Source organism: Mercenaria mercenaria, chromosome 5 (genome assembly GCF_021730395.1).
Source record: "Mercenaria mercenaria strain notata chromosome 5, MADL_Memer_1, whole genome shotgun sequence".
NCBI classification, from domain to species: Eukaryota; Metazoa; Mollusca; class Bivalvia; order Venerida; family Veneridae; genus Mercenaria; species Mercenaria mercenaria.
The window spans coordinates 13,679,255-13,704,017 of NC_069365.1; the positions used below are offsets into that span (position 1 = coordinate 13,679,255).

The 24,763-nt window shown below is 36.3% G+C and overlaps 1 protein-coding gene across 2 annotated transcripts; it reads left to right on the forward strand.

Annotated features, from left to right (window-relative positions):
• The first annotated feature begins 1,241 nt into the window (after positions 1-1,241).
• Positions 1,242-24,238, forward strand: LOC123556487 (5-hydroxyisourate hydrolase-like). 2 transcript variants are annotated; one of them, XM_045347251.2, is made up of 4 exons: positions 1,242-1,439; positions 17,025-17,158; positions 19,712-19,844; positions 23,873-24,238. In XM_045347251.2, exons 1-4 carry the CDS (start codon positions 1,257-1,259, stop codon positions 23,960-23,962), a joined length of 540 nt encoding a protein of 179 aa, XP_045203186.2. In that variant the 5' UTR covers positions 1,242-1,256; the 3' UTR covers positions 23,963-24,238. The 2 variants fall into 2 exon arrangements, with proteins under 2 accessions (XP_045203186.2, XP_045203187.2); XM_045347252.2 differs by lacking the exon at positions 1,242-1,439 and adding an exon at positions 6,533-6,691.
• The last annotated feature ends 525 nt before the right edge of the window (positions 24,239-24,763 follow it).

Consider the following 24,763-nt stretch of genomic DNA (forward strand, 5'->3'; position numbering starts at 1 on the left):
AGTTTTTGTTTCTAAAATATTTTAAAAAATCGAAATCAAGAAAAAAAGATGACCGCGTCGGGAATCGAACCCCGGACTAGCACGGCAATAAAGACGTAACCAATAGAGCTATAGCGGAATTAGTGAATTATAACTTCAAAATATAGACATTTATAATCGAGACAGTTTACCTGGAGCAAAGCGTTACAAACGCTTTTCAATTTTCATCGTAAAAAGTAGTAAAAGCAGCAAATTCTCATGTGTTCCCGTAACATATACTTTGTCAATAATTAAGTTACAAATATAGCATTTATTTCCAGATATCTAAAAAAATATTTTTGTTGTTGTCGAACGATCTGGGGGCCAGTCCCTTTAACTCTCAAATTGAACATTTTTACATATTAGAAAGGATTACTCATACAGAAAAATGCAAGATTTGATATAAGACCAGCAGAGTTACTTCCCTTAAAATGGTTCAATGTACACAAATAATCTGCTGGGCACCCGTACGTACGTACACCCTAGAACGATTTCGTTGATGTAAAGCAAACAACGCCGAACATTTTTTTGTTTCTTCAAAATATTGTGTTACATTTTGAAAAATACAAACGGAATAAGAAATTTGTCTCGGCAAATAATCATAACTTCATTCATTAACATTTTGCAAGTTTTCTTTTTCAAACGTTCAAGGACTGTATACATACCATCAGCTTTGATCAGACTATAACCACGGGGCACAAAAATCTGGGTGCCATATTAGGAACTTTTTATATGATTACTATTACAATGGAATGAACTATGTATACGTTGAATAACATGCGGCTCTCACTTCTTAGAACATGAATCCGTGCTGTCAGTATCCACGTCATCCAGGCTAGATTTCTGTATCTAATATAACATGAACTTAAGGGGAGCGGTAATCTAGTGGATAAGGTGTCGGCCGCTCAATCCAGGGGTCGTGGGTTCGAGCCCTACTGAGCCTACTCATATGATACCAGTACTGGTTTTTCAAGGAAGCGGACTCGAGAGCCTGAAGCTTTCATCACAAACGAGCTAAAAAAAATTAGTATAAACTAACATGAACTTAAAAAATTTGGTTGAATAACTAAGTTTCAAGCACCGCATGTATAGAATTAAATGGCATTAGTTTATGTTGACAAAAATTGATAACGTTGATAGCTCTCTTTCAGTTTCTTGAATAATTACCAATAGGTTAAAGTCGGTAAGCACTCAGATTAAAACATGCTGATAAAAAACCTCAAAGCAGATCTGTAGGTATGTCACTCTGTGGCGGTGTATGTATATCAGAGAAAGCTGACCACAACATGGACGATACATGCAGTGAGAAAGAGACAATAGTGAGGTTAAGAGATGCCGGAACTGACAATATAGCAACGGATAAGAACAGGAACGGGGATGTGGGTGTTGGTAAGGACAGGATGAAGACATTCGTCAAACATGTAAGCAATCAATTCTATTTTCTGAGAGTTAATAGAGAATTTAAGATAACGGAAGGTTCAAGTCAGTTTAAATGTAATGGTTTTGCACTAGCGAAAAATCTCTAGATCTCATTTATCATGAATGAATAAACATGTAAATAATAAAAGAATCTAGTGACATATTTAATGTATGTAATAAATAACATTATTATCTCCCTTTATATGAATACATTTATTGTCTAGTTCAAACATGTCTTCAAATTAACCCGAAAAATTACAATTATATCATAAAATTAGTTTGTGTAATAAGATTCCATTTAATGTATATTGTAGAACACAAACAAATGGAATGATTTTCCTCATTCGTATGTAATTTCTACGCCAGCTAGTATATATCCAGCACTGTTTATGGTTTCGTAATTTGTGGATGACCCAGGACAATCCGGGTCGCGTGTCTGTTTACCAGTCACAAGGACATGGAGCATCCGAAACTGAAAAGTATCGGTATGTAACGCTCCAATCCTGGCGACACAAGACGCTGAGATACGGTGATTTGGTATAAGCAGTGACCTCCCTTGACCTCCATTTCCATATTTTTCGGCGTGAGCTGTATAACATGGATTTTGACCTATATTGTATAGTTTTCGGGGCACGGAACATATTCTATCGTAATCGGGGTACGAAACGGGTACGCGCTGAAAAGATAAACCATTTATTACTAAGTCTTAAATGACATTGAATATTAGAAGGCACATATTAAATAATGGATATTTAGTTGTTTTGTTACTCATAACTAAAACGATTTGTTCTAATCTTAAAGTCTTAGGTAATCTATCACCGTAAGAGAAAAGAGAAACCGTTGCGCACCTCGTTTAGGTAAGCTGAAAAATCTTAAATTTCATGAAAGTCATGACTATATGCAAACAACAAGAAGGTGCAAATGAAATTGGAAAATCACTGTTCCATAATATATGTAAGTACAAATGTATTTACCTATTACTTTACCCAAATAAAAAATGATTTCAACAGTTATTGAAATTCTCCCAACCTGCAAATGTTCCACTGATTTCAGCTTGATTTTTTGCTTTTAAGTTTTATAAAAAACCGAGAACTTAATTGTTGATTCAACAGCGTCTATATAAGGTTTTATTTTTATTTCTAGTCCAAATAATTGTATGCGGGCCGAGATATTGTGCTGGTGGGTTACTTTCGGGGGATTTAAACCAATCACGAAATAATTTTAGAATTGGCACATGACGTCAAATAATTTTGAAATTCTATCACTGAATGGCTACCTATTGATCATTAAAATCTGCTGCTTAGTTGAAATATTTGCAATCGTGTGTTCATAGATGCATATCCAAATCTTTTCTGTCTACATCCTGTTTAATTCTGCATTTTCCATGCGCCAAACTATTACCTCTACATCGTCTTTTCTAAAGAAATTCCTTGCTTCTATTTCGCATGTGATGTTTATATAAATCTTCCTCGTATAGTCTTAGCTACGCCCGTGAACAAGTATATCATTGATGCAAAATAATCCACAAGACTCGAAGTACACGTGCAATGTTTTTAGTAATTACAGATTTCAATATTTATACTAAAACCTTTTAGAAGATCCGATAGGTTTTTATAATTCGGATTCATTTTGAATACACATATTTTACATATATTATCAGATACTCCAAATGGGTAAAATTCAGAGGCAGTCCCTAAATTACTAAAGCCAGCTTCGAAATCTATTAAATTACTAGGATTTAAAGGTTTTTCTGCAGAAGAAACAAGCAAGAATCAGTAAATATTTATAATGTTCACATATTTGCAGAGCAGACTCAGTCTGGTTTCGCAATACGAACAAAATAAAATTATTCACGTTTTTCATCGTCTGCTAACTATTTTGTCTCCAGTTCCCGGTAGTTATGTATACCGCGTTTTCTGCTTGCAATTCACGATTTTCTCATGTTTTCAGTGCACTATATAAGTGATTGTTAATTGATATTCTTCACTCGAGGTTGAATATTTAACAGCATAACAAGTATTTTGATTATTTGTTTATTCCCTCGCACCCACCCTAACAGACATTTCAAGTTTCTTAATAGTTATTGCTGATGGCTTGTGACTGTATTCGAATATCAAAGGCAGATTTGACTTTTTGACTGTGATTTAAACAAGAGTAATCATTTAGTTCTAGAGAGATTCCTCACGCCAGACATTACGTCTCCTTCATGTTCTGATAGAAAATAAGGTTCACAGTTACGTACCTTATATTTCAAGGGTCTTTAGACATGAACAGTTCCTTGATAATTATTACTATTGAGTATTCATGTATTACTAGAACTTTAAAGGCAGATATACATTTAACATTATATGAGAACATTTGAATTCTTCATGCCAGACTCGGTATCTACATTTAGAAAAGTAACATTCACAAGTACGCATTTAGTTCTATATCTATATATTTTATGCTGTTTTTTCCCATGCAATGTTATTCTTTCGTTATCAAATGGAAATTGCCGTTATCCTCTTTTGAGCTAGTTTTCATTTTATTTTTGATTTTACCTTGAGAGAATGTTATGTTTTACACACTGCACATTTTTTTTCTTATTTTGTGGTTATTCAACGAAGCTGAGAGAGACCAGAATTGCCATTTTATATGCTGTTTAACTATTTTAGATAAGATGAGCTCAAGTTATTACATTTGGTTCATTCGGGACCTAATAGAAAGCACATTTTTACAGTTTAGATTTTCATGTACATCTGATTGTATGTTTGCCTTAAATTTTGATAGTATGTTTTCAGGCTGAGTGGTGTACAAAGATAAAGATAACCACATTTACCCCACTTCTACTGGTCGGTCATCAACACATCGCACAACATCGTACCGTCTGACATTTGCAAGACAAATATATTCGTATTTTTTGTACATTGGAATGCTGTCAAATACTAAGACCTGTATCCTATATTTGTGTTTGTTGTTTTTGTAGTACAATGAAAACAGTTTAAAATCTAAGCGATATCAGAAGATCGAATTATGTACAAGCGAATAAATGTTATATGTACTAGTAATCCGCGCATTAAAACCCTGAGTTTTAACTCTTATTTGAGAAAAGTACGGGAAAACGTTGGATAACATTTAGAAATGAAGCTAAACACAAGTAATAACAGAAATTGACTAAAGAAAGCATACAAACACATGAAATCAAATAAAATTGACCGAACTTGTTCTTTGCCAATACAACACTTCCACTAAACAGCTAAAGTTCACGTTAAACACTTTTAGATCAACAAGGGCAAAGAATTGAATTGTCCTTTTCTCAGAACACGCATGGAAACTATAATTCAAACGCCAATTCCATGAACATAATTTCATGTCCGTATATGTCTACCATAGGCAATTTAAATAAGGCATTTTGTCGTTGTGATAATTAATATGTTCTCCAATTTCGACATGAGGAAAAACTGGCCCGTAGGAAATGACCATATGTCACAAAAGTTTAACTACACTCATCAACATTTAAACTAACTAACTAAATTCCAAAACGAGGAACTAAGTAAAAGTACCATACTTCTAACTTAACACTGGTGTACAGCGTTTTAATGTACTTTAGAGCACTTAAGAGAAATATGTGTTCTGTTTGTTCCATACCTTGTCAAAATTACTAAACCTTAAACCGGATTGAGAAAGGTTTGCTACCTAGTTTATGTTAGAGAGTGTATGATGATATATAATGATGCATAATGGCTCGGAGCACAATGATGTTAACATGTGACCTTTTGGAATCAGAACCACTGTACTAGTGTACTAACGGTTAACTTTCCTATCTGAATAGTTAAAACGGAAATGGATCTTAGATTTCTTATTCCAGTAAGTTGTGATATGCTTGTTTAGCCAATGGCATATTTCTGCATACGATAATCATAAAACATTTGTGAATTATTTATGAACTTTCGAGAAAAAAAAAATACTTTTCGCGAAAAATTGAACAAACTTTCTTGAATTTAGGAGAAAGTTTTCGTGAAAATATTATTTGGTTACCAATACTATATGTCAAAATTATAGTGCCCAGTACTGCATAAAGATAACTCTATAAAGACAACAAAAAGGAATGTTTCGCGAAAAGGTATTTGATGAGTTTTCGTGCTTTCGTCTCGGCGGGGCGAAGTCACGACAACACAACAAAATAAAGGACGCCAACTCGACATATTCATACCCGTCAACACGAAAACTCGACCGATAAATTTGTCGTGTCGGTGCCCTCTAAACGTCGAGTTTTCGTGCAGAATGTGACGTGTTTTCATCAAATTAGAACATTTGAAAACAAAATAACATTTGGGGAGAGATCTATCTTTATCTATTCTACTGTGCTTGTTCATCCATGAACATCCGGGATAGAGCTAGTGCGCTGGAAAAATCGAACACGACTTACACTGTGCTAAATATGCTGTATGCTCATGCATATCTTTAATAGCTGTTTTTGTATTGGCTTTATGCATAACATGCTGATGAACGTTTAGTTCGTGAAATAAATGTATTATCTACAGCAAATTAAAATCCTTTTTTCGTTTCATATACTCTGAGCTTACAGTTTAGGGATGGCAACTAAAAATATCAGATCATAAAATAAGCCTTCATGATAAGCCAAATGAGTAAGGCTAGCCTGTTTTCAGACGTGATTTAGTTGGACGTAATATCAGACTAAAATGAAATGAAAGTGATAAGTTCTTGATATCAGACTGAAATGAAATGAAAGTGTTAATTACGTCATGAGTCGGACCAATAATCAACAGGAATATACAACATGAACTACAAAGCTCTTGTGCAACAAACTAGGTATCCAGTAACAGATACTCGCTGTGCTTATTTTACCTCCTGGTGCAAACCTTTGAATTGCTGTGTGCCAATCAGAGAGCTATCAGTACTATTTTTCACATCTTTGGTATGACTTGGCTGGGGATCAAACTCCAGATCTCCCGCATTTAAAGAGGTCACTCTATCACTGACCTATTGAGGCGGTGATTCCTTCAGTGCAGGATAAATTATTAGTGTTCTTCGACCATTAGTGCCGCAATATGTTTTTTCGTCGTACAGTAACAAAATTATCTGTACGCATGCGCATTAATGACTTCCTTTCATTTTTAATGTTGACATGAGTTTTCGCGAGCAAATTTCATCGAAAATTTGCGGGTGTTAAGAACACAGATTTGATTGAATGTCATCAAGTGACGATAGACTCAGAGTAACCGTTGGCCATCTGTACACTGCCAGAAATCAGGTTACATGGTCTTGTATTCTGTTTTCACATAAAATAGCATCGAGAAATTATTAGTTTTTAGTTACACAACACTGCTAAATCACATGACACATCTACCTTTTAGTACAATTTCATGGATTTTTACGTAGCACATTTGCATATTTACGCAATAAAAGTTGCAGAAAACCCAATTGAATTTATACAGTGTGCATACTGAACACAATTAAAATTCCTAATACCCAATTCATTAAAAGTCCCTTCCGTATGGCATTTTCTGTATTATAGAACGGGTACGAGATTTTAACGCTAGACAAGAGACTGGTTATACGTTACGACAGAACTGGTTGCTATTTATCGGAAAAATAACAGGACCATTCACTCTGATAGGTGTTATTTGGACGCTTGTAAACATAATTACATCGATAAACCATTTCTAGTACTAAAAGAGATTGCAGTAAAACATTGTTGCAGCACAAACAAAAAAAATAGAAGGATATTAAAGGATATTTTGTTGTTCAACAAAGACAGTTATCTGTTTGTGATGATATAATGTCACCGATACTGGCCAACATCTTCCGGGAGAGCATATATTGCGATGAACACATCGTTTGAGATATTGTGGATAAATTGTTCTCTGAGTCTGACTGCATTAAAATTTCAAAAAACACAATGGAACAAAAGTATCTCAGAAAACATAAACGTTAACTTATCCCATTTGGTTTTAGCAAATACCCAATTACTTCTGAAAAGGCTGGGTAATAATATTATTTTTACCCAATTCAAATTTCCAGTACCCAATTAAAACAAAAAGTGATGGGTAAATACCCAATTGCACCAAAAGCTTATCTGGAGCTCTGCGTATCATCCACAAGTAGACCATTTTTCAACTTTATTGTTTTATTTTCTCTACAACGTTTTGGTCAAGCTTCATCTAGGAGTCCTAGTTCTATAAATAAATGTCGGACTTAAGTATTTTATGATTTTGACATTTCATATAGTCCGACCTTTTATCGAAGTTGTAAATTTCCCGGTAGAGCTTTACACAAAACATCTTGCAGAAGGTTTTACAAGTTCACAATGGAAGTGACTAAAAGGCGAAAGCTAAATACCAACAACGGACAAAGAAACCTATTTTACACATCCATTGAACATATTGTAATAGAATCACTGGACCTCAAATTCAGAACTTGTGTAAATGAAACTTTCCTGACATAAAATCTGCAGCATAGGCATGATACACATTCTAACTCATGGTAACAGCACTCAGTGATTTCATTTAGCAGTGCATCTAAATTGTCTTGAATTTTGTGCAGTACAGTTGTCAAACCCATTCGGGTAGCAAAATTACACTACAATCACGAATAAATAAAAAACGGATGAAACATTTACCACAATAAACAGATAAGATGTAAATCTATATCAGTACTTTTACTGCAACTACCCATTTTGGTGTATCATTTTGTAGAAAATACACAATTCGCTGGTGTTTACATCTATCGGAGAAATTTAGCGGAAGCAAGTGCCGTTTCCAGGCAAACAACCAAAAACTACCGTAAGGCAACAAAACTACCATAAGTATGTTCAGATACCGTATCGTCTGCTCAATATCGGACTGTAAATCAATTGTGCATTAATTGTATAAATGCAGAACAATCTTATTTTAGCGGAATCCTAAGCGGATCTATCTTTTCTGAAGGCGTAAGAGCCATGACAGTTCTAGCTTCTAAGTTTAGCGTAACGTTTTGATTGGTCGATCGTTTTCGCTATCGTTGCTGATTGGACAAGAGTGCTTTTGAAAGTTTTACAGCAGGACAATTTCGGTTGTGTATTCCAACGCCTGAAAGCTTATAAATACGAGCACAGACGTCAGTTGTCAGCTTTCCATCCGTCAGACACGGACAATAGGTCACGTTGTAGGTCAAAGATCCGCCATCTGCCAAAGCTCTAAGCCGCTAAAACAAGACTGTCGCTAAAGAACAGTTAATCCGCCAATATATTTATTTACATTTGGTATGTGTAAACTCTGGTTATAAAATCCGCCAAAAGGAGATCGTCGCTAAAAACTCGAAATCCGCTAAAAGCTTACATTTCCTTAATAGACATACATATTCCCCTAACATCAAACATAGTAACACTGTGGAACATTGTGGAAGCTCATACCAAGGGTGACATTATATAATAAGTCTCACTGAATTAAAGCATTGTTGTATTTTATTTAGTTAATACAATATTAAAAGTATAGAAATATACATCTGTCTTTTATATGTGAATATTTCTAGGTAGTTTCACATTGGGCCTGTATAAAAATCACTACCATACCATCTCTATACTAAATAGCCCTGCCATGCTGTAACTTAAGCCTGGGCAATAGCAAATATAATAATAATCGTCCTGAAATTAAGACCCGACGACGACGATTACAATATTGTCTTACTGAAAGCACCGAAGATCTGTCCACGCTTTGAAATTGAAATTTACATTCATTCACTTTCGCACCAAAACACGGAACTGTCAAATTTTCTTTATTATAAAGAATGAATTTAGACAAAAAAAATTCTCACGGTCGGATTTTATAAACAATGCGGCCCGTTACGGTACGTATTGTCTATGTAGTGTATATATATAGTGGATACGTGTTAGTGACCAGCATTTATCTGTGTTAATGTAATTAAAAGTTCTTTCATATAGTTACAAAGCAGTTTCAAAGGCTAGTCAATATGCATTCAGCGGTATCCTTGCGTCAAATAATAACCGCAGATTTGTTTTACTAGTGCCGTAGGTTAAACATATTTGTTTTCGTCTTAAGCATGTATAACTGATTTTGTATATTTTTTTAGAGTTGCATTGTGCATAATATTTCATTAAATTACGCTAGAAGAGACCGTGTAATGCGTCGAGGAAGTGATTGGTGGTGCAGTTTGAATTACGGTAAACCAATATATCACGTGTTTGGGACTTTTCCTACATTACACTTCAATAAAACAAGGTTGAAATTTTTGCTATGCAAACGGCTGTCATTCGATTAAACTTGACACAGGGACATGTTGAAGGTCCAAATATTAAAAGGCGTCCTGTGAAAGTTTAATGTTATTGAACTACTAGGAGTCCATACCTGTCTCTTCTGGTGTACTGCAGGGGTCCATACTTTGGCTCATGTTCTTCCGAGCACCCCACTAAATATAAAGTCAAATCTGCATTTATTTGCAAATGACATTGCAGTATCATATGCATGCCACTTACCTCTGTCAGCCAATCAAATACTTCTTTAATAGGGTCAGTAAAATGGTAGCCTTACTTATTTGGCTTATCGGGATGACTTATTTTATGATCTGTAATATTTTAGTTGTCATCCCTCTATGCCTTACCCGTATCTGCATTTGACTGTTAGAAAAATCCAAAAAAATCAGAAAATACTAGGCAAACTTACTTGCTCCAATAAGGCAGACCAAACCTAAGCTTGGGGGAGCGGGGGATCAAAAGCCTTAAGGATTATATTGTTAATTTGTATGTTACACAAAATTCCCAATTAGGATGAAAACGACTTGATTTTTAGCTAGACTAGCTATTCTACCCTGGCGTCAGTGTCAGCGTTGGCGTCACACCTTGGTAAAAGTTTTGCATGCTAGTACATATGGCCATCATTTAAAGGCATATAGTTTTGAAACTTATTTTTACTTTTTCTAGGTCAATTTCCAACCTCACTGGGTCAAGTCCCATAACTCTGACGTGTATTTTTGCCAAATTATGCCCTCTTTTGGACTTAAAAAGTCCTGGTTAAAGTTTTACATGCAAGATACTATCTCCAAAACTAATGCAGATCTTGAATTGAAGCTTCACATGTGTCTTTTGGGTCTTAAAACTAGGTGATAGCATCCAGAGCCTAACTCTGACATGCAGTTTGGCAAAATTATGTCCCCTGTGAACTTAAAACTTCTGGTTAAAGTTTTGCATGCAAGTTATCTCCAAAACTAATGCAGATACCATATTTAAAGTCTATAGATATTCTAACATTTAGGGTAATATTCCTGCATCTGCATCTGGGACAACAATTCGAAAAGTCAAGCATTTGCTGTCTTACGGACAGCTCTTGTTCCCAATTCAGTTGAACACACTGGCCAAAAAAATCACTGATCTATACCTTGTGTACTCCACTCCTACAGTTTAAATCCAATTACAATGAATCTTGGTATACACCATGGGTATGTACATACCTATGGACTTTTGCATCCAATTATTTCTTTCTTGAGTTATGCTCCATTTGGACTTCTTAAATTAAAAGCACTTTTGTACCTTATGTACTTAATTTTTCCTACAGTTTCCATCAAATTCTGATGTAACTTTATAATTATATGTCATCAACATGAATTGGACATGCACAGATTACAAGGTGGTGTCACATGCCCAGGTACTGTTTTCTGAGATATGCCCCTTTTTGGACTTTATGATATGACATATATACACAACTCATCAGTTCCAACAGTTAAAATGAAGGTTAGTATGCCTCATCCACATCAGATGAACATGTGCATGATGTCGGGAATTTCATGTTCAATAATTTTTTTTCTGAAGTATTTTTATTAGCTTGTCTGATTTTTGAAAAAAATCTACGAGGTATTGTTGTCACTTGATTGTCGGCATCAGTGTCGGCTTTTTGTTTAGGTCCGCCTTTTCTCAAAAACTGTAAGAGCTGCAGCTTTGAAACTTTGCACACTTGTTTATCATCATTAGATGACTGTGTAGACCAAGAACCATAACTCTAATATGCATTTTGTCAAAATTATGGCCCTTTTATACTTAAAAATTTTGAATATGTCTGTAAATCTTCCGAAGGGAAGTATAGTGTCCGAAAATTCGAAATAAAGAGTAAAATATCAACACAGATTTGTAAAAATTTTGAGTTTCTTGTTAAATTTTTTGTTTAGGTCTACCTTTTCTCAAAAACTATAAGAGCTGCAGCTTTGAAATTTTGCACACTTGTTTATCATCATTAGGTGACTATGTAGGCCAATAACCATAACTCTGATTTGCATTTTATCAAAATTATGGCCCTTTTTGTACTTAGAAAATTTGAGTGTCTTTGTTTAAGTTTTTGTTTAGGTCCGCCTTTCTCAAAAACTATAAGAGGTACAGCTTTGAAACTTTGTACACTTGTTTATCATCATCTAGTTGACTGGGTAGGCCAATAACTTTAACTCTGATTTGCTTAAAAAGCTTAAGAGGTACAGCTTTGAAACCTTACAAACTTGTTTATCATCATTAGTTGACTGTATGGGCCTTTGAAAATCTTAACTATAACTATTTTCTTACATGTTGTTCAGCACTTGCAGACAAGCGATGGCATCCATAGGCAGTGCCCTTGTTAACTTTTAATAGCATTATCTAATGGTCCCTTACCAAAATTGTATAAATTATCCCCCTATGGTTAAATTTGGCTTAACCCTGGTAGTCGCATGGGTTATATAGACTTATATAGGGAAAAACTTTGAAAATTTTCTTGTTTTGTAGAAATTTTTAACTGTTCAAGCATGCAACTAAACTCAGGTGTACGATATAGGACCATCATAGCCCTCTTAATTGTCTGTCTGTCCATCCGAAATTGAAAATGCTTTTAATTCTCAAAAGTATTTTAGCTAGAATCACCAAACCTCACATAATAGATTATTAGCAACAGTTGAACTGTAGTATTATCTCCCTTGACCCAGTAAGTGTTTTTACCCTTGATTTGTTTGGGAAAAATTGAAAACGCTTACAATTCATCAGTATTTCAGCTAGTACTATCAAACCTCATATAGTTATTGATTAGGACATGACCTTTGCTCACATAGTCCCCTTGACCTAGTAAAAGCAGAGTTTTTTCCCCTTATTTTGGTAAAAATTCACATAGTTATTGATTAGGACATGACCTTTGCTCACATATTGTATTGTCCCCTTGACCTAGTAAAAGCAGAGTTTTTCCGCTTATTTTGGTAAAAGTTCACATAGTTATTGATTAGGACATGACCTTTGCTCACATATTGTATTGTCCCCTTGACCTAGTAAAAGCAGAGTTTTTCCCCTTATTTTGATAAAAGTTCACATAGTTATTGATTAGGACATGACCTTTGCTCACATATTGTATTGTCCCCTTGACCTAGTAAAAGCAGAGTTTTTCCGCTTATTTTGGTAAAAGTTCACATAGTTATTGATTAGGACATGGCCTTTGCTCACATATTGTATTGTCCCCTTGACCTAGTAAAAGCAGAGTTTTTCCGCTTATTTTGGTAAAAGTTCACATAGTTATTGATTAGGACATGACCTTTGCTCACATATTGTATTGTCCCCTTGACCTAGTAAAAGCAGAGTTTTTCCGCTTATTTTGATAAAAGTTCACATAGTTATTGATTAGGACATGACCTTTGCTCACATATTGTATTGTCCCCTTGACCTAGTAAAAGCAGAGTTTTTCCCCTTATTCTGGTAATAGTTCACATAATTATTAATTAGCACTTGACCTTTGCTTACGTTTTGTAACTTTTGTATAATCTCCTTTGGCCCAGTAGAAGAATAGTTTTTCCCCTTGATTTGGTAAAAAAATTGAAAATGCTTACAATTCAAAAAGAATCTATTAATGTAATTAGAGTCACCAAACCTCACATAATGACTGATTAGCACATTACCATCGCTCAATATGTAGTACTGTCCCTTGACCCTGTATAAGCAGTGTAAGAGTTTTTTCCCTTTATTTGGTAAACATTAGGGATTTTTGACTGTATCTAAGTAATCTATTGATGGATCATCTGACACCATGAAACTTTTCACAGATTTAGATCACTATATGGTGTGGTGCATGCACTATTTTGTTAGGATATCACTTCATTAACAAGAGTTATTGCCCATTAATTATTTAACAATCCATAAATTCCCACATCTTCAGCCTACAAATAATAGGACTTGTTAGCCTCCAAATAAGGGGATTCTTCGACCTACAAATAATGAAAAATAACAGGACTCTTCAACCTACAAGTGATAAAAAAATAATGGGACTCTTCAACCTGCAAATAATAGGACTTCATAACTTCCAAGTAATGGGATGCTTCCAGTCTTTAAGAAACTGTAATAAATGTGTTCCAGTTGAACAGTTTTGACTGTGTTTTCCTGATGTCAAAACTTGCGGTAATGCATCATTAGCTTGAAGTGGACATGCACATGTTGTTTTGAGTTATGCCTTTGTACTTAACAGTATTACAATTACATTTGAACCTCTGGTACACCCAACCTCTCTTACAGTTTTCATACAATTTAAATGAAACTTTGTATACTTCATCAGCATGAAGTGGACATGCACATGTTACCAGAATTTTCATATGAGCCGCGCCATGGGAAAATCAACATAGTGGGTTTGCGACCAGCATGGATCCAGACCAGCCTGTGCATCCGCGCAGTCTGGTCAGGATCCATGCTGTTCGCTTTCAAAGTCTATTGCAATTAGAGAAACTGTTAGCGAACAGCATGGATCCTGACCAGACTGCGCGGATGCGCAGGCTGGTCTGGATCCATGCTGGTCGCAAACCCACTATGTTGGTTTTCTCGTAGCGCGGCTCATATCTTATTTTCTGGGGGGAGTTATGTTGTGGTCTTTATTTATTATACTTTCAAGCACTTTCAGGGGACAAGTGTCATTCAGTGTTCACCTTATTCTTGCTGGACTTAACAGTAATTGTATATTGTATACTCGACTCATCCAGCAGTTTCCATACCATTGAAATGATGAGGACATGGAAACATTCTTGGGATTTTTAGCCCACCATCATCAGATGGTAGGCAATTCAAATCACTCTGCGTCCGTGGTCCGTCGTCCTTCTGTCCGTTAACAATTTCTCGTTATCGCATCTCCTCAGAAACTACCAGGGGGATTTTGACCAATCTTTGTCAGAGTGATGTATTAGTACCCTAGTTGTGTCCCCCTGAAAATCAGACTGGTTCAACATTTTTTAGTGAGTTATGGCCCTTTGTTTATTTCCATAATTTACATAGATTTATATAGGGAAAAACTTTGAAAATCTTCTTGTCCAAAACCACAGAGCCTAGGGCTTTGATATTTGGTATGAAGCATCATCTAGTGGTCCGCTACCAAGATGATAAAAATTATTTCCCTGGGGTCTAATATGGCCCCGCCCCGGGGGTCACATGGTTTATATAGACTTATATAGGGGAAAACTTTGAAAAACCTGTTGTTCAAAACCACAGGGCATAGGGGTTTTTTAATATTTTGTATGTGACATCATCTAGTGGTCTTCTACTAAGATTTTTCAAATTATCCCCCTAGCATCAATTATGGCCCCGCCCGAGGGTCACATGGTTTACATAGACTTATACAGGGAAAAACTTTGAAAATCTTCTTGTCCAAACCACAAAGCCTAGGGCTTTGGCATTTGTAATGTAGCATCATCTAGTGGTTCTCTACCAAGTTTGTTCAAATTATCCCCCTAGAGTCAAATATGGCCCCGCCCTGGGGGTCACATGGTTCATATAGACTTATATAGGGAAAAGCTTTTAAAATCTTCTTGTCAATAACCTACAACATTCAAATTTGGACCCATGTATGGTTTTGAGTGGCAAGATAAACCTTGACATGAGTTGACCTTGATTTTGACCTAGTGACCTACTTTCACATTTCTGTAGCTACAGCCTTCAAATTTGGACCACATGCATAGTTTTGTGCACTGAAAAAAACTTTGACCTTGACATTGACCTAGTGGCCTACTTTCACATTTTTGAAGGTACAGGCTTCAAATTTTGACCACATGCATAGTTTCGTGTTCCGAAATGAAATTTGACTTTGATTTTGACCTAGTGACCTACTTTCACATTTCTCAAGCTACAGCCTTCAGATTTGGACCACATGCTTAGTTTTGTGTACCGAAACAAACTTTGACCTTTACATTGACCTAGTGACCTACTTTCACATTTTTGAAGGTACAGGCTTCAAATTTGGACTAAATGCATAGTTCTGTGTTCCGAAATAAAATTTGACCTTGATTTTGACCTATTGACCTACTTTCACATTTCTTGAGCTACAGCCTTCAAATTTGGACCACTTGCATAGTTTTGTGTACCGAAATGAACTTTGACCTTAAGATTGACCTAGTGACCTACTTTCACATTTCTGTAGCTACAGGCTTCAAATTTAGACCACATGCATAGGATTGTGTACCGAAACAAACTTTGACCTTGACATTGACCTAGTGACTACTTTCACATTTTTGAAGGTACAGGCTTTAAATTTGGACCACATGCATAGATTTGTGTTCTGAAGTGTAATTTGACCTTGATTTTGACCTAGTGACCTACTTTCACATTTCTCAAGCGTCAGCCTTCAAATTTGGACCACTTGCATAGTTTTGTGTACCGGAATATATCTTTGACCTTAAGATTGACCTAGTGACCTACTTTCAAATTTCTCAAACTACAGCCTTCAAACTTCATGCACATGCATAGTTTTGTGTACAAAGAACTTTGTCCTTGAAATTGATCTAGTGACCTACTTTCACATTTCTCAAGCTACAGCTTTCGAATTTGGACCACATGCACAATGTTGTGTATGGAAATGCAATTTGACCTTGAGCTAGTCAATAAGTCTTGAAATTTCGAACACTCAAAAATGGCATATTGGTGGGCGCCAAGATCACTCTGTGATCTCTTGTAATGTTTGGTTGTGTTTTCTTGACTTTGCCACTTTTGTCCTCAACAATTTTACAACAACCTCTGTAACATGTGTACATGCAGCTTTCATTAAATTCTAATGAAACTTAATATACATCATCATCATGAATTGAACATGCACATATTTTTAACTCTCACATCTCTTAATATTTTGTCTTGGGTTATACCCCTGTTTTTGACTGTACAATATTACGACTACGTTTGTTCCTTGTATACTTATTTTGTTCGGTATAAATGAAACCTGGTATACATCATCAACATTAAATGGACATATAAATATTATTGGGTTTATTTATGTCTAACTATTTTACGAAGTGCTCACGGTGAGCTATTGTGATCATGCTATGTCCGGCATCTGTCATGCGTGTGTCTGTTCATCTGTCTGTATATCAACAAATTTCTTTAAATGACATCTCCTCCAAAACCACTGAATGGATTTTGATTAAACTTGGCCTGGACAACTCTGTACTTGTACCATTACATTATACAAACACACTTTAATGAAGCCTTTTACACAGGTGAGCATTTTAGGGTCAATGACACTCTTGTTTCTTCTTATATACAATGTATTTATTATATACAGTAATTATATTATTCTATTATTATCATCATGTGTCATACAATGTTGACATCACTCTTGTTATATTTTCAGTTGACAATGGCGAGTGCAGTTCCTCCCCTAACAACACACATTTTAGATACAGCAACTGGTGTACCTGCTGCCAATGTTCCAATGGTGTTGTCAAGACAGAAGTCTGATGGACAGTTTGATGAATTGGAAAGGGGGTGAGAATTATTTAGGAATAATGTTAACTTATATTGTAATTCAAAAATAATTAGGAAAGAAGCCCTGGTTAATTGAAGAGAAATGCTAATGTATAAATTTGGATGTCCAAATTGCATTCTGAACAGTTTACTTAGGAACTTGCTACATCTGGGCTGGTAGTAGAAAGATTTTCTGTTTAGTAGGGCTGAAGTGAGTACAAAATTTGTAGCCTCGTAGGATATTCACCAGTGTTCCTCTTATCCCCTTTTAGGACAGAGAATGGCAGATGCTTCAGAGTCGAGGGATGTCTAAAGTCTAATTAATATCCTAATGAAAAAGTCATTTTGGCCAAAATCACGAAATTTCATGCCAGCAAAATGATTTTACGGAAACAGGCATGTACTACATATTCAGACAGAGTGGATAAAGTCTGCTTCATTTCAATAAGTTGACCCTCGTATCTAATTATGTCCCCCTTCGAAGAAGGTGGGGTATGTCGTTTGGTCTGTAGACCAATCCGTTTCGGTATGATAACTCAAGAATGGTTGGACCTAGGGTCATGAAAATTGATAGGGAGATTGGTCATGACCCCTATTGATTTTGAGGTCAGTAGGTCAAAGGTCAAGGTCACATTGACCCAGAACAGTAGAACTTTTTTTGCCAAATAACTAGAGAATACTTTAGTCTAAGATCACATTGGATACAGAGTTTTCATATGACTGGTAAATGACCCATAATTATTATGCCCCCCTTCGAAGAAGTGGGGTATATTGTTTTGCAGATGTCAGTCGGTCGGTCTGTCGGTCGGTCGGTCGGTCGGTCGGAATGTAGACCAATCCGTTTCCGGATGATAACTCAAGAATGCTTGGGCCTAGGATCGTGAAAGTTGATAGGGAGGTTGCTCATGACCAGCAGATGACCCCTATTGATTTTGAGGTCTGTATGTCAAAGGTCAAGGTCACAGTGACCCTGAATAGTAAAACAGTTTCCGGATGATAACTCAAGAACGCTTGGGCCTAGGATCATGAAAGTTGATAGGGAGGTTGGTCATGACCAGCAGATGACCCCTATTGATTTTGAGATCAATATGTTAAAGGTCAAGGTCACAGTGACCCTGAACAGTTAAACGGTTTCCGGATGATAACTCAAGAACGCATAGGCCTAGGGTCACGAAAGTTGATAGGGAGGTTGATCATGACCAGCAGATGACCTCTATTGATTTTGAGGTCAGTATGTCAAAGGTCAAGGTCACATTGACCAGGAACAGTAAAATGGTTTCCGGGCAATAACTCAAGAACGCTTGGGCCTAGTGTCAGGAAAATTCATAATTAGGTTGGTCATGATCAGCAGATGACCCCTATTGATTTTGAGGTCATTAGGTCAAAGGTCAAGGTCACATTGGCCAGGAACAGTTAAAACGGTTTCTGATCTTCTTGTCTAAAACCACAGAGCCTAGGGCTTTGATATTTAGTGTGAAGCATCATCTACTAGTCCTCTACCAAGATGATTCAAATTATTGCCCTGGGGTCTAATATGGCCCCGCCCCGGGGGTCACATGGTTTATATAGACTTATATAGGGAAAAACTTTGAAAAACCTCTTGTCCAAAACCACAGGGCCTAGGGCTTTGATATTTGTTTGTGACATCATCTAGTGGGCTTCTACTAAGATTGTTCAAATTATCCCCCTAGGGTCAAATATGGCCCCGCCCCGGGGGTCACATGGTTTACATAGACTTATATAGGGATAAACTTTGAAAATCTTCTTGTTCAAACCACAAAGACTAGGGCTTTGATATTTGTAATGTAGCATCATCTAGTGATTCTCTACCAAGTTTATTCAAATTATCCCCCTAGGGTCAAATATGGCCCCACCCTGGGGGTCACATGGTTAATATAGACTTATATAGGGAAAAGTTTTTAAAGTCTTCTTGTCAATAACCTACAACATTTAAATTTTGAACACATGTATGGTTTTGAGTTGCAAGATGAACCTTGACATGAGTTGACCTTGACCTTCACCTAGTGACCTACTTTCACATTTCTGTAGCTACAGCCTTCAAATTTGGACCACATGCATAGTTTTGTGCACCGAAAAAAATTTTGACCTGGACATTGACCTAGTGACCTACGTTCATGTTTTTGAAGGTACAGGCTTCAAATTTGGATCACATGCATAGTTTTGTGTCAGATTAAACCAGAATGGTAGAACTTTTGTTTACAGTGAGCATATAATTTCTGTTCCTTGTGCAATTACTAAATGCATCAAGGGGGGCATTTCGTGTTCGACGAGCTCTTGTTGATTTGAGGTCAGTATGTCAAACATCCAGTGCACAGTGATCAAATAATTTCTATTCTTTGTCCAATTACTGAATGCATCAACGGGGGCATTTTATGTTCTACGAGCTCTTGTTAGCTATTGGTTTGAAACCAAGCATGGCGTGTCATTTTCTTTTATGTAAGGAAGTTGTTTAGCTCTCTTGCAGAAAGAGACGAGACACTTGCCATGTTTGGTAGGTTAGAGGCTGTGTGGTTAAACTAAATGTTTCCTTAGTACTGTCATAATATTTTGCAGGTCTACAAATAATGATGGTAGAGGAGGGTTTCTAAAGGGAGGTAACTGGCAGCCAGGTGTATATAAACTATATTTCAACACAGATGCTTATTTCAAACAGCAGAATACCACTGGCTTTTATCCATATGTTGAGGTATGTGAAGTTCGAGCATTTTTATTGACATCTGACTGATTTTTTTCAGTATGTTTCAGTGTTGATTTTTTTGCAGCTCTAGCCAACAGTAACAAATGTCAGCAGCAGTGAGTCAGTGCTGTTTATGCATAGTTTTTATCTCTTTCGTGTTCTAACACAACATTTTAAACAAATACTACAATGTATTTAAATGTGTAAAAATATACAGTATAGAAACACATGGTAAGTGGCAGTGTTCAGAATTTTTAATTCTTTGATCTACAGAATAAATAGAATGTTCTCAAATTTTAGATGTCCCTTTTAAAACCGCCCCAATAGCTTAGTGGTAGGGCGTTTGCTTCGAGTGCGGGAGGTCATGGGTTTGATCCCTGACCGCATCATACCAAAGATTTTAAAAATGGTAATAAACCCCTTGATTGATCTTCACCAAACTTGTTCTGTAGCATCCTTGCATGGACGGCTTCATGTTTGTTCAAATGATTCTTTTTGATCTCATTTAGAGGCCACCAAATAGCTAAGATGGAAAAAGCTTTGAATAACTTCCACTTGACGGATCTTCACTAAACTTGGCCTGTGCTATCCTAGCATGGACCTCTCTCAAGTTTGTTAAAATGGTTGCATAACCTCTTTAAGGGCCTGTCATGCTTAAAGTGGAAAATTCTGGAAATTACTTCTCTCATGAACCACTTGATGGATCTTCACCTACTGTAAACCTAGAAATGTTTTCACGCTTTTTAAATTAGCGCCTTTCGTGGGTAGTACGTTTCCGTGAAATTAAATAGCCGCGAAAAACTCTGATCTAACAAAAACGCGAAAGATTCTAGCTTCAGCTTAAATAGATTGCTATAAAATGGTTCTGTACTTACACATACCTTGATATTAATAGCTCAGATTCTAGTACCATAATTTTATAAAATGAGTGCACAAATCCACATTAACTCAGTTGATTGACAATTTATTTCTCTATGATGTAACAGCCTTTTCAATATCGATCTGTCAGGCAAACAGGGGATAAAAACAGAAAAAATATGCATCTGTCGAACGACATATAATGCAATTTGTAGTCAGTAGCCAATGCGATATACACATGTATTATTTGTAAGTAAAATATTGTGTCTATTTCTGCTAAGTGTTGTTTAATCTCCTAACAAAAGATACTGCTTTAAATGGCAAACAAATGATAGTGTAATAACAGCAATTTACTGACTGTCAATAACAGGGTGTGTGAATAACCGTTGATATGCATGAAAAGGATTGGGGTACATTTTAATTAAAGGGTACAAAATACTGAACGTTTTCGAGAATACTAAAAATGCAAGTATGCAACTGTTACCTTAGCATACTAATACGTTCACTTGCGACTTCACTTTTGCGGGATACGGGATGGATATGATTCCACAAATATTTGTATCCGCGAAAATGTCCACGTTCTGAAAAACGCGAAACATAGTATTCGTGAACATTTCTAGGTTTACAGTAATTGGTATATGATGTCTTTGTATGAACCTCTCTCAAGTTATTTACATGGTTCTGCTTAAACTGTTTTAGGGGCTGACAGAGCTAAAAAAATTTAGAAAACCCCTTAAACAACTTCTTCCCTGGAATCACTTTATGTTTTGTGTGATATATAAACTTAATCCTAGTATTTTGAAATCTGTTCTGTAGCCCTTCTCAAGTGTGTTTAAATGGTTCCAATGAACCTTGTTAAGGGCTAAAGATAGAAACTTCTTGAAATGACACTTTTTAATGAACTTCTCTAAATATGTGTACAAATGGTTTGGCTTAAACCTTTTTAGCAGTCAGCGGAACTAAAAATAGAAATTACTTTTAACAACTTCTTCTTTGGAACCACATTGTTTTGTGCAATGATAAACTTATTCCCAATGTACTGAAATTTTTCTTTGCATTTTTAGCTCACCAAAGCACAAAGTGCTCAAGGTGAGCTATTGTGACCAGTCATTGTCCGGCGGCAGTCGTGCGTCGTCCCTCGTGCGACAACATTTGCCTTGTGAACACTCTAGAGGCCACATTTGTGACCCTATCTTTATGAAACTTGGTCAGAATGTTAGTCTTGATGATCTCTAGGTCAGGTTCGAAACTGGGTCATGTGGGATGAAAAACTAGGTCAGTAGGTCAGATCAAGGGAAAAACTTGTGAACACTCTAGAGACCACATTTTTGACCCGATCTTTATGAAACTTGGGCAGAATGTAAGTCTTGATGATCTCTAGGTCAAGTTTGAAACTGGGTCATGTGGGGTCAAAAACTAGGTCAGTAGGTCCGATCACAGGAAAAGCTTTTGAACACTCTAGAGACCACATTTTTGACCCAATCTTTATGAAACTTGGCCAGAATGTAAGTCTTGATGATCTCTAGGTCAAGTTTGAAACTGGGTCATTTGGGATCAAAAACTAGGTCAGTAGGTCAGATCAAAGGAAAAGTTTGTGAACACTCTAGAGACCACAATTTTGACCCAATCTTTATGAAACTTGATCAGAATGTTAGTCTTGATGATCTCTAGGTCAAGTTCGAAACTGGGTCATGTGGGGTCAAAAACTAGGTCAGTAGATCAGATCAATGGAAAAGCTTGTGAACACTCTAGAGACCACATTTGTGACCTAATCTTTATGAAACTTGGTCAGAGTGTTAGTCTTGATGATCTCTAGGTCAAGTTCGAAACTGGGTCATGTGGGTTCAAAAACTAGGTCAGTAAATCAGATCAATGGAATAGCTTGTGAACACTCTAGAGACCACATTTGTGCCCCAATCTTTCTGAAACTTGATCAGAATGTTAGTAGTGATGATCTCTAGTTCAGTTTTGAATCTGGGTCATGTTGGATTAAAATCTAGGTCAGTAGGTCAGATCAATGGAAAAGCTTGTGAACGCTTTAGAGACCACATTTGTGGCCCAATCTTTATGAAACTTTGTCAGAATGTTAGTCTTGATGATCTCTAGGTCAGCTTTGAAACTGGGTCATGTTGGATTAAAAATTAGGTCACCTGGTCAAATCAAAGGAAAAGCTTGTGAACACTCTAGAGGCCACAGTTGTGACCCAATATTTATGAAACTTAGTCAGAAAGTTTGGCTTGATGATTTCTAGGTCAAGTTTGAATCTGGGTCATGTGGGGTCAAAAACTAGGTCACCTGGTCAAATCAAAGGAAAAGCTTGTGAACACTTTAGAGGCCACATTTGTGGCTCAATCTTTATGAAACTGGGTCAGAATGTTTGTCTTAATCATTTCTAGGTCAAGTTTGAATCTGGGTCATGTGGGGTCAAAAACTAGGTCTGTAGGCCAGATCAAAGGAAAATCTTTTCAACACCCTAGATATCACAATTTAAGTTTGAAACTCATGAGAATTAGTCAGAATGTTTGTTTTGATAAATCTATAGGTCAAGTTCGAATCTGGGTCATGTGGGGTCAAAAACTAGGTCACTGGTCAAATCAAAGGAAAAGCTTGTGAACACTCTAGAGGCCACAGTTGTAACCAAATCTTTATGAAATTTAGTCAGAATGTTTGTCTTGATGATCTTTAGGTCAAGTTCAACCCTTGGTCATGTTGGGTCAAAAACTAGGTCTGTAGGCCAGATCAACTCTAGTGAGCGATATATACGGCCATTATGGCCCTCTTGTTTTATGTGATAGGTAAACATACCCTCGGTGTTTTGAAACTTTTCATTGCATTATGTTTTGTGTAATAGATAAACTTACTCTCAATTTTTGGCATTTTTTTCATGACATTGATTTCTGTGATAGAAAAGCTTATTCCCAGTCTTTTGACATTTTCTCATGACTTCATGTTTTCTGTGATAGATAAACTTTATTTGTTTTTTGTTTTGTTGGATTTAACGTCGCACCGACACATGATAGGTCATATGGCGACTTTCCAGCTTTAATGGTGGAGGAAGACCCCAGGTGCCCCTCCGTGCATTATTTCGTCACGAGCGGGCACCTGGGTAGAACCACCGACCTTCCGTAAGCCAGCTGGATAAACTTTATACCAGTGTTTTTCTTTGATGTATATTTCAGGTTGTATTTAGAATAGTAGATCCAAACCAGCATTACCATGTACCATTGTTGCTGGCTCCATACGGATACAGTACCTACAGGGGTAGCTGAGCTTGGTTTGAGGTCGTGTGACTAGCTCTGTGATATTCAGAAAATAAACTATAACCAGACAGACAGAGTTGTGTGTGTGTAAAGTGTTAAGCCTAAAAATGGAGAAAAATATATTCCCTCAAATGTCACAGTTTTACATAGTTAAGTATACAGAATCAGTGTTCACAATCATCTGTACAGTTATATTTATTGTGTGCATGTTGAGATTAAAGGCACAACAACTGGCAACATTTCTCTAGATAGGTATTAGCCAGTATTGTTGTGTAACTAAATGAATGTTTCCATTGTTATGTTGTGATACTTAGTATACGATATACTAGTTAGAAGTGTTGTTTTTAAGCGTCATATACACATCATATTAACATGATTTGCTAAGAAATAGCTACATAAGCTTATTATTATTGAAGTGTTAAATTAAAAGACCTCACTGCCATATCCTTACTTTTCATTAATTTATTTCTTGTCACGCTGTGTCTTTTTAGTGATCTCGCTTTGTCTGTTGTCTGTCATGCGTCCTCCCATACGTCCGTTCACCGTCAACAATTTTTTTTAACATTTTCTCCAAAACGACTGAATGGCTTTTGATGAAACTTTACACAAATGATCTCTGGGTAGTCCTCTTTCAAAGTTGTTAAAATGGTTGTGGTTGAACATTTGAGTCACTATGGTTAAAAATAGGTTTTCAGCTATCAAACTTCTAAATCTTTTCTGAAGTGATAATAGCTAGAGCCTTGATATTTGGCATGTGATATCAGGGTTCGAAATTCTACGGCAAGTGTTCAAATTATTGCCCTAGGGTCA

Bases quoted from the DNA above. Each gene is read 5' to 3' on its own strand.
- LOC123556487 (XM_045347251.2), top strand. From the start codon at position 1,257: ATGTCACTCTGTGGCGGTGTATGTATATCAGAGAAAGCTGACCACAAC. The intron at 17,159-19,711 runs GTGAGAATTATT...AATATTTTGCAG, and splicing joins TTTGATGAATTGGAAAGGGG to GTCTACAAATAATGATGGTA. The intron at 19,845-23,872 runs GTATGTGAAGTT...TGTATATTTCAG, and splicing joins GCTTTTATCCATATGTTGAG to GTTGTATTTAGAATAGTAGA.